Source organism: Hyperolius riggenbachi, chromosome 5 (assembly GCF_040937935.1).
Source record: "Hyperolius riggenbachi isolate aHypRig1 chromosome 5, aHypRig1.pri, whole genome shotgun sequence".
In the NCBI taxonomy this organism is placed as follows: Eukaryota; Metazoa; Chordata; class Amphibia; order Anura; family Hyperoliidae; genus Hyperolius; species Hyperolius riggenbachi.
The window spans coordinates 358,321,410-358,331,037 of record NC_090650.1 but is presented as its reverse complement, the minus strand read 5'-3'; the positions used below and the strand labels follow the sequence as shown (position 1 = coordinate 358,331,037).

Here is a 9,628-nt window from a genome sequence, read left to right as displayed (position 1 = left end):
ATGACAGACAGTACAGAACATCTAAGTATGTCCCCAGATGGGAGAAGGGGGGGGGGGGGGTGTCATGAGAAATACATGTGAAACATTACCTTTTCTACCAAGGCACATCCAGAAAATATGAACACTATATACCGCTTACCATTGTTCATTGTTACACAGTTGTGACTGTCTTTTTAAAGGGAATGTTGTGTTATCTTATCAATAACTTTCATTTATTTAGTTTAATACTGAAAAATAGATTTTACCTTTTCAAATTAGGTATTGTTAAATATTAAATAGGAATATGTAATATATACCACTTGCTGCCACTAGGTGAAGCTTTCTTTTACTGGAAAATATATTTTACCTTTTTTAAATTACTGTATGTATTGTTAAATATTACCTAAGAATATGTAATATTTATCACTTGCAGCTGCTAGGTGGAGCTTTCCTTTAAATGGAAGAAACAGGTTTTTATAGTCTCATCATACTCTGTTCTAAATGTAGCTTTCCATGAATATAGTCTTGTTGAGAATCTGAGGTTATAGGATTCCAGTGTGCGCTGTTTAGCTGCTGTAAGGTACAAACAGGTGAATGGCAAAACGGGTGGCGGCACCTATGGACTTCTTTCCATTGTCTGGTTAATTTGATAGCGGGGATCCCAATGCATTAGTCCCATATTTGAGTGTTCGTTTTCATCTATTTTACCTTATTTTAACTTAGTGATGGTCATATCACTATTTTGGGAAATAAAACATTCTGCACTTAGCACTGCCTTGGTTGTCATTTGCTTACATTGCTTTTTACCACCTGTGGAATTTCCTGGGAGTAAAGTCTTGGTGCTCCTTTGATGATTGCCACCACCACGGAAAGTGTCTTGAGCCAATATACAACCTTATAATATGGGTTATTGGTATCTGGTAAGCCTCATTTCCCAACGATGGTGAACGTTTTGAGAAAGCTTTGGACACAGTTTGGTGATTTGATGTCATTGATAATCCCATTTATGATTGTGGAGACATGCGCTATTTTACCTTAACATTGAATTATGCCATAAATAACAGGCAGCCATAGATGAGGCTACATCTGTCAAATACACGTGGCTAGAATTAGAGAGAAATGAATTAGATGCATGCTACTATAAAATCTATGGGTTTGGTTTATGTAAGGGCAACATATAGTGATTTTCTTTCCCCCGGCTTCACTTATGAAAACATGCAAAACACAATTTTTGATTTTTAGAAAGAATTTTTAAAGAAAGAATAATAAATATTACACATGAAAATGTTACATTTGTTTGGAGCTCCACCAGCATCTAGACTGACACGTGACATATGTAGGGTGGTCTTGTTTCACTGTTATAAAGATAGCTTGAAAGAGACAAAGAAAATCTCTACTGCGCCTGCACAGCAAGCTCCCGCCAACGGGAGCGTGAACAAGGACGCACGTAGCCAGGGCCACGCAGGCGTGGTTGTAACTGAGCTGCGGCGCAGGACCAGAGGATTGTTGAGTACCAGGCAAAGGCACAGGACGTCTGCAGGGGGCCCGTAGAAGCCGCAGGTAAGTAAAACTGGCTGTGTTTTAAATAAGACTCTAGGTTCCCGTTAATCCTAGAAGCATACAATATATTATAGATCTTAACTAAAACCAAGGAGCTTGTCTCTACAAAAGTGTAATTTCCTTACAAGGACAACAGCATGGGCATCCAAGAGTCAATATTACCCTACCTTTTTATACCACCGTATGACACAACTTACAAATATGGTAAGCAATAGTTTATAGTAAGTACCGCTAATCGGTCATCTTTTTAGTCTGGAATGGAAGTACAACACTAATGAAGGACACTATTCAGTCTGCCTCCATGTGGAGACTTTCCGCACTGCGATAGAAAGTAAAGGGCAAAGTCTTCAACAAAAACACAGATGTAATAACCTAACAGAGGTGTGTAAAATAACAAAAATAGCGTAAAAACAAAAATAATGTCTTGACTTTGAAGGCAAGGTTTCATGCTTTATCTGGTTGGACTAATAAGGTTGTCCTACTGGAATGGAACTGTACTCATTTTATGTGTGAACTCATCCTTACATCGACTGGGAGGTCCCTGGAAAATGGTAAGCTCTGAAACCAAGGCATGTTGACATTTACAGTCCTATGATAGCAGGTTGATTGAAACTATATCTCCTTTAATAACTGAGCATTCTAGACTGATACGAGGTGGCCAGAGACTGTAAATAAAGATACATTTTAACAATTTGTCTGCCAATGATTGGGCTCTATCAAATTAGCGTTTTCCCTCTTGGCAATTCTGCATAAACAGTAATGAAGCCAGAGTATATTTAGTTACGGTATTTCTGTATGACTGATTGTGTGTGTGTGTGTGTGGTTATATAAGGAAAAAACGGCTAACGCTTTTCTGCTCAGTCATGACCTGATACTCTCCTGGTTGTAGAAGGCGTTGCAAAACCTGTTTTCCATTATTGGTGTTGAAGGGTGAGTATTATCGTGGTACAGCAAAGAGGGTCTTCATATCCGTGTGTTTCAGTTGTAGTGCTAGAGTAACGTGGATCTTGGTTTTGCCTCATTTATTTAGGTTTGTTTGTTTTTTTTACTTGATATTTATTTCTATGATGATCATGGAATCCTTTTGAGGAGGGTCAGCCTGTATTATTCAACTGAAATCTTTCTGAAAATGTTTGTTTACAAATCATTCAGTACTTGATATCTAATAATAAAGGAGAAACTGTTCCTATCTTATGCCTCTTTGGATCTGTGTTTTATTACATGTGACTGGTGGGGGAAGACTGCAAGTGGACCAGCCAATGTGGCCTTCAAAAAGTTCAGGCCTGGGACACACTACAAGCACTTTGCAGAAAATTGCGAAGCGCCAATGATTTCGCAAAATGACTGCGATTTGGGCCTGCAATGCGTTCGGGATGGCTGCTGCAGGCCAGTCACCGAGTGCAAGGACTGCAGCGAAACCCCTCTCACAGGCGTCCACTGCCATAGAGCTTTTCTGATCGCTGGCAAAACACAAATCTCTTTAAAATGCTGCCAATGGGTCTCAAGCCTTAGACTGCTTTCAAGTGATCCCCGTTGGAGTGTTGTCACCTAACTTTCTGTTCCAGTGACATAAAGCGAGGGCACATATCTCTAATGGGGATAGAGACAGATAAAAACACTTTAGAGGTGCCCATTAACGATACAATTCCAGGGCCCATCGATCGCTGCAGTAATCGATTGGAAACCATCAGTCATGCCCAATAACAGCCAAATTCCTGCTAACCAATCCAATCACATTGATGGGATCAATATGTTTTTCAGTTTAATCTAATCCGTCTGATCAGATTGGTTATTTGGAATTCGGCTGTTAATAGGCGCAAACAATTGTTATAAATGGTAAATTAAACAGTTCATTCAATAAGGTATCAGATTTGTAAAAGTAAAGCACATTTTTATTTCAAGAAATGTTGCTTCGTGACTTTCCTGAAGTCCGAATTGTTCTATAAAAGTATAACAGAATACTACTATACATGATTAAAAAACACAAAAACAGAAACCTATCACTCTGAAACCTATTTACAAAAGCAAAGAAAAAAAAAGGAAGTACTTTTATAACCATAAATACGTTTGTCCTGTCGTCACATGACACGACATGTACAGCAACAGCTTTTGGGATATATACAGGAACCACATTGGGACTGCTCTAAGAACAGAAACATTCTAGATCCCTTGGAAGGAAATGGAGATAAACAGGGATAAAGAGGAAAAACTCCAACAACAAGTGAGATTTTCCTGCATGGATACGTGAACACATTGAGGTAATACAGTACGCAAATATATATGTAGCTTTCACAATTCAGTCAATGGTATACCATATAATTACTATTATTACTTATGTGTAGATTATGTGCCATGACTGATGCTGAAAAATAGCTTCTTGAATCATTGCAGGTATAGTATTTGGCTTTAACGGATATCCACTGCTTTCTTATGTAAACGCCATGTAATAACACAAAGGGTTCCTCTCATCTACTATAAAATCAATCCCCATCTGAAATAAGACATGTTTATTACATCCAGACAGTAAAAGTTTACTTTAGGTATTATAAAGATGGAAAAGTTGGGTACCACTTACTGGGAAGAGAGGTTTTAGGGATGTCATCTCTGTGTGCATCACATTGTCATCAAACTATCTTTTAACGCCCTAAGTGTATGTAGCTCATGTTTACTTTTCACTGCAATTAGTGGTAACCCCGAGCTACACTTATGGAGACCGCTAGGAGGGCCGGGTGCAGAGGAGCTGTCAGTAACTCACCTCCCTTTTCTCTGTGACCTCCAGGCTCCCCATTTCTATGTGGAGAAGGCAATCTCAGCATAGAGATAAGAGCACACTTCCCCAGGACAGGAGGAAGACTTGCAGCATGTGGCCGGATCCAGGGGAGATGAATGATCTACTGGCTGCACTGCGCACTCTGCATAGGGGATAAGGGGGCTCTGGCAACCTACACTGAAGGGGGGGGGGGGGCACTACTAAACTACCTACCTATACTGGGGGAAGGTGGGGGTGCACTCTTAGGTCTTTGGCTACCTGAACTAGGAGGGGGGGGGGTGTCATTGGCTACCTATATTGGGGGGAGCACTTTTTGGCTACCTACACTGGGGGGGCACTGCCTGGAAACCTATAAAAGGGGGCAATTTCTGGCTACCCATAAGGGTGGGCACTCTCTGGCTACCTGTACTTGGGTCACTCTGGCTACCTAAACTGGTGGGTGGGGAGTTTAATGCTCTGCTTACCTACATTCGTGGGTCATTCTCTGGCTGCCTAAATTGGCTGCCTATACTTAGCTGTCTGATAATTTTCCATAATATATTGTTTTCAAAATATTGTACCACTTAGAGACTTAAATCTGGGAAGAGTCATACTGCTAAGGAGGTTAAAGCCAGTTCACCCTGAGTCCCATTTGTTGTGCCAGTGGTGTAGTGAAGGAGCTATGGGCCCCCGTGTGAGTTTTGCATTGAGCACCCTCAAGTTTTCTATACACAACATTTGATATGGAGCACCTAAGCCTGCCAAAGACAGCCATAGTTTCAGGGAGGTGGTGCAAGCAAAGAGAGGGGAACAGTTAATGATGATTATCACTATGCAAAGTACATTATTACTATAGCAGCAGCATCATTATTACTATAGCACCAGTGAAGGTCTAGTGCAGTGCTAAAGAAGGGCCTATCTGGTACAAGGAACTTAGTGCTGTCGCAACTTCTGCACCCCCTTATGCACGGCACTGTGATGCGCTGAACTGCAGTGGACACTGGACATGCAGAAAGGTCCAGGTTTTTCATGAACACATCCTCTGCAGTTTTGTCAACTGTGTCATAAAAAAAAACCCTACACATTTTTCCGGAAAGGAGATTGAGTTGCCAGGCATTGAACAGGCCTTCAAGAGAACCTGCACTGGAAATATGTATGTGTCGTGCTAATGCTTCTGTGTGAATCAGCCTTTACAGTCATCAGCTACTTTCCTTTCAGCTGGCCTGATTTTTCACCACAAGAGGGCGCTGACTGCAGTGCAGACTTGGAAGCAAGTAGCCCTTCTTTAGGTCTCTGACCAGTATCTTGTAGTGGCAACCAGGAGAGATGTTATGCATATAGGTACCGCATCCTACAAACTTTTCATCACATGCCTATTTTATATAAAAAAAAAAAAAACACACACACTAAGACATTACTTCAATTTTGGTTGTTAAAAAAAATATGCTATACATCGACATCTGTTTAGACACCAGCTGTATGTAAAATAAAGGGATAATAATCCTAACCTCCGGAGCTTCAAAAATGCTGTAGAGGGGTGTTTTATATTATGCCGTACTAAAGCTAAGTACCCATGGGCTGATCACGGCTAGATGGAACGGGGTTCTCCGCCGATAAACGATTGTTCCCTGATCCAACTGGCCAAATCAGAAAGAGCTGTTTGCGGTATCGTTAACTGAACTTTCGTGTAAATGATCATTTACACGATCGCGGCAAAAGTCAATGAGGATCAGAAGAATCCTCCGCAATTTAATCCAACATGGCAGTCATTCGAAAACAATGATTGCCGTGGGTGGCTTGCATCGTGAAACGTAAGATACCAATTCTTTGTTAAACAATTTTGCGCCATATCATGGAAAAAAGTTTCATTGCGAAAAATCGTTTAGAAAAATTGCATTGTGGGTATGAGTTTTTTGTGGATGAGAGGGCCCTTTCAGTAGGTATTGGATAGGGACCATTACACTACACTCAGCTCAACAACCATACAAGTCAGAAACTTGACTATAGGCACATAACAGCCCTGGAAGAAAACAGCAATCTACAGGCTGGCAGGAGTATCGCTGGCAAACTATCCCAGCGCTAGATATTGCACTCAGTTTTAGAAGACAGCAATGGTCATAGGGTTATGTTTGGGCAGGGGAAAGGACACTCTAAAGTGAAACTGCATTTTTTTTCCTGGAGTTTAACTTTTGCTTTTGGTAAATCTTTTGAGGCATTAGAGGAAGGAAATCTTCCTCAACTAGTCTGCAAAGCACTGGATATTGTAAGCAAGAGTTTAAAAAAATGTTATCCACTAAAACTGCGTAATGTCTCTAGCTTGTTTCAGTATTCCAGTCCCAGAACAGGAGGAAAGAAACCCAAAGAGGATCTGATTTGCTACCAAGAAATAATTAAGATACGGCACAACCTGCTAATATGAAATGCACTTACATGATCTCATAAGTAATCTAACTGTACTGTAATCTTTTTCATCAGAAGACCTGTTCAGATACTTGGCTGTTAATCACCCGTGTGCCTATCCAATTCTGAAGGATGAAGGTCTTTGCCATCAAAAATGGAGGCTTGTTGTATTTAACAAGAGACAGTAGAACTGGATTTACAAGGACATGGTGAAGCTGATGGATGTATTTGTCTTCCCAACACATTCAAAGTCCTATCCCTGCTAATTGGGTATCAAAAGCCTATTTTTTCCCTCCGAAAATTAGATGATTATCATTAAAAAAAAAGGTCTAAAACGACCTAATGTGCCACAGTCATCTCCTCATGAATTTACAGGACAGCTCCAATTACCAGTAATGTGTTCATTCTTATTCTACATCTGTTAGATTCAAAAAGCAAACTTATAAGGCACGTTTTTGCCGCTATTTTTTCCATTTCTAATCACAACAATCTTATTTAGAGCTGAAAGGGGGGGGGGGGGGGAGAACAAAATGTAGGTCAAGCTTCAAAGCTTTACAAAAGTGCAAAATTAGTTTACTATTTCCAGTGGTTAGAAAATAAAATAAAAATATATATTTAGTGGGGATATAATTATTTGTGGTGTTTACACATTTGACACATATGAGCCCAAATAGTGGAAAAAAGTAATCTGTGTTAACATAAGATTCAAACTTTGTGACACTTTAAAACAATAATGGAGTACAATATGGGACTGCTGTTTAGTGACTCTTTTGCCCATACTGTGATCAGAAGAAAATGCTATTTGATGCACCAATCCGGAATGTCAGTTGCTCATTTGTTCTAATCAGAAACATGAGAGAACGAGGCACTGCCTTCTATATCATAGTTTTTGTTCATCTCCCCTGAAGAATCCTTTATAGAGTGAAGGTCAGTGCTTTCTTGGTCTTCAGATGTATACGTGTGATCTGCAATAGAGGCGTTTTCAACCTGGTGAATCATAGGAAGATATACTTGGTCATGAAATATATCTTCATTTGCAAGACTATGCTGGTGAACATCACTAGGGATATGGCTAAGAGTCTTAATATCTACAGTATTTTTGGATTCCAACTCCATGAATCCATCTCCACTAAATTCAGTTTCGTAAGTATCTAAAGAAACTCGCTGTGTCCGTCGTTCAGTTTTTCTATAGTTCCAGTGTGCCTGGCTCTGTTTTCTCCTCTCGGGAAGATCATTATTAGTTTCAAGTTTTTTCTTGTGATTAACTATCACTGTGCTCAAATTCAAGATACCAAAATTTGTTTCCATTTTAGGTTCCCTTTCTTCTGCAGCTTCACCGCTAAATTCATCTTCTGAGTCAGCAGAGGACATTTCCAGCAAAGCCGCAGTAATGTTTGCTGTAAGTTTTTTAGGGATATTGTTCAGCAGTGCAAAAACTCTATCTACATCCTTCAAGTAATTAGCCCAATCGTCCGGACTAAGACTATACTTGTTTCTGTAGCCATACAGGCTTTCATTAACGCTATACAGATCTTCCAGTCCTTTCCAGTCAACGTCCTCTGTGAAATTTGGCAGGTTAACCTTCCCATCCGTCCCATAGTTGTCCCCTGTAAATACAGATGACAATTTATTTTTGGTTTCATTACTACGTCAAACACGTTTTCAAAAGTTTATCAAGAAAGGTAAATAAAATATACTAGAATGAGAAGTAAAATGAGATATAGGGAAAAGATTATTGTTCCTGTAATTCTGCAGAGGTTACAAGTGAAAATTATAATAAACTATAAAATCAATAAAAAGATACAAGACTGATCAAGACCTCATTCAGTCATAGGAGCTAAATACTGTTTCCTCTCATGCCGAATGTGCCGTACGCCAAGGTGTTTATCAAATGATAATCCAACAAAAAGTACAAGTAATTAAAAAGCAGCCCATCCAAAACATATTTCAGTGTTTGGTTTGCTGAATTTTGCTAGCATGATCACTGGAGACCCCAACATCTCAGTCTATGGTGCATATATCCAATTTTGATTGGCCAATCAGTGGCCAATTTGACTACCTCAAGGTAGTGTAAGGGCCAAAAGATCTTGAATACTATGAACAGATTGTGTAGTTAAGGTCTCGTGCTACATGAGAGTGATAGAATTGGCCAATCAAAATTGGTTGTGTGTACCATATTTAACACTAATTATCACCCTGCTAACCCTACTCCTAACTGTTTAAAGGATACCCGAAATGACATGTGACATGATGAGATACACATGTGTATGTACAGTGCCTAGCGCACTAATATATATGCTGTGTTCCTTTTTTTCTTTCTCTGCCTGAAAGAGTAAAATATCAGGTATGTAAGAGGCTGACTCAGTCCTGACAAGAAATTCCCTTTTTTATCTCTTACTTGCTCTCAGAAGCCATTTTCTGCTAGGAATGTGTTTTATAGTTGGAATTTCTTATCAGTGAGGGTCACATCGTAGTCACTTCCTATCTGAGTCAGGACTGAGTCAGCCACTTACATACCTGATATTTAACTCTTTCAGCCAGAGAAATAAAAAAAGGAACACAGCATAGTTATGTGTGTGCTAGGCACTGTACATACACGTCTATTTCATCATGTCACATGTCACTTCGGGTATCCTTTAAATGAGGGGTGCCCATTTGGTAGATCGCGATCTAGCGGTAGATGGTGAAGGACTTCATGGTAGATACCGACCACACTACGTTTTACCTTCTATAAATATAATTGTGCTCCAAAAATTGTACATAGGTAGATCATTGTCACTTGCTACATTTTAAAGTAGCTAATAAGCCGAAAAAGTGTGGGCACCTCTGTGATGCTGAAAGCTGTCCAATGGCCATATATGATGCAATGTGACCATTCACTAAAATAATTGTATCTGTATTACAGATAATCAAATGGAGGGCACATTTTCTTTTCATGAA

General features: G+C 39.7%; 1 protein-coding gene across 3 annotated transcripts in view; it reads right to left on the bottom strand.

Annotated features, from left to right (window-relative positions):
* Positions 1–3,573: 3,573 nt before the first annotated feature.
* SULF1 (sulfatase 1) overlaps positions 3,574–9,628 on the bottom strand; it is a 185,334-nt gene continuing 179,279 nt past the window's right edge. For 2 of the 3 annotated variants that reach the window (XM_068237475.1, XM_068237476.1), the window contains one exon: positions 3,574–8,295. In XM_068237475.1, the coding sequence (XP_068093576.1) occupies positions 7,529–8,295 (767 nt within the window). In that variant the 3' untranslated portion in view covers positions 3,574–7,528. The remainder of the gene's footprint in view (positions 8,296–9,628) is intronic. The other variant, XM_068237477.1, reaches the window with a different exon arrangement.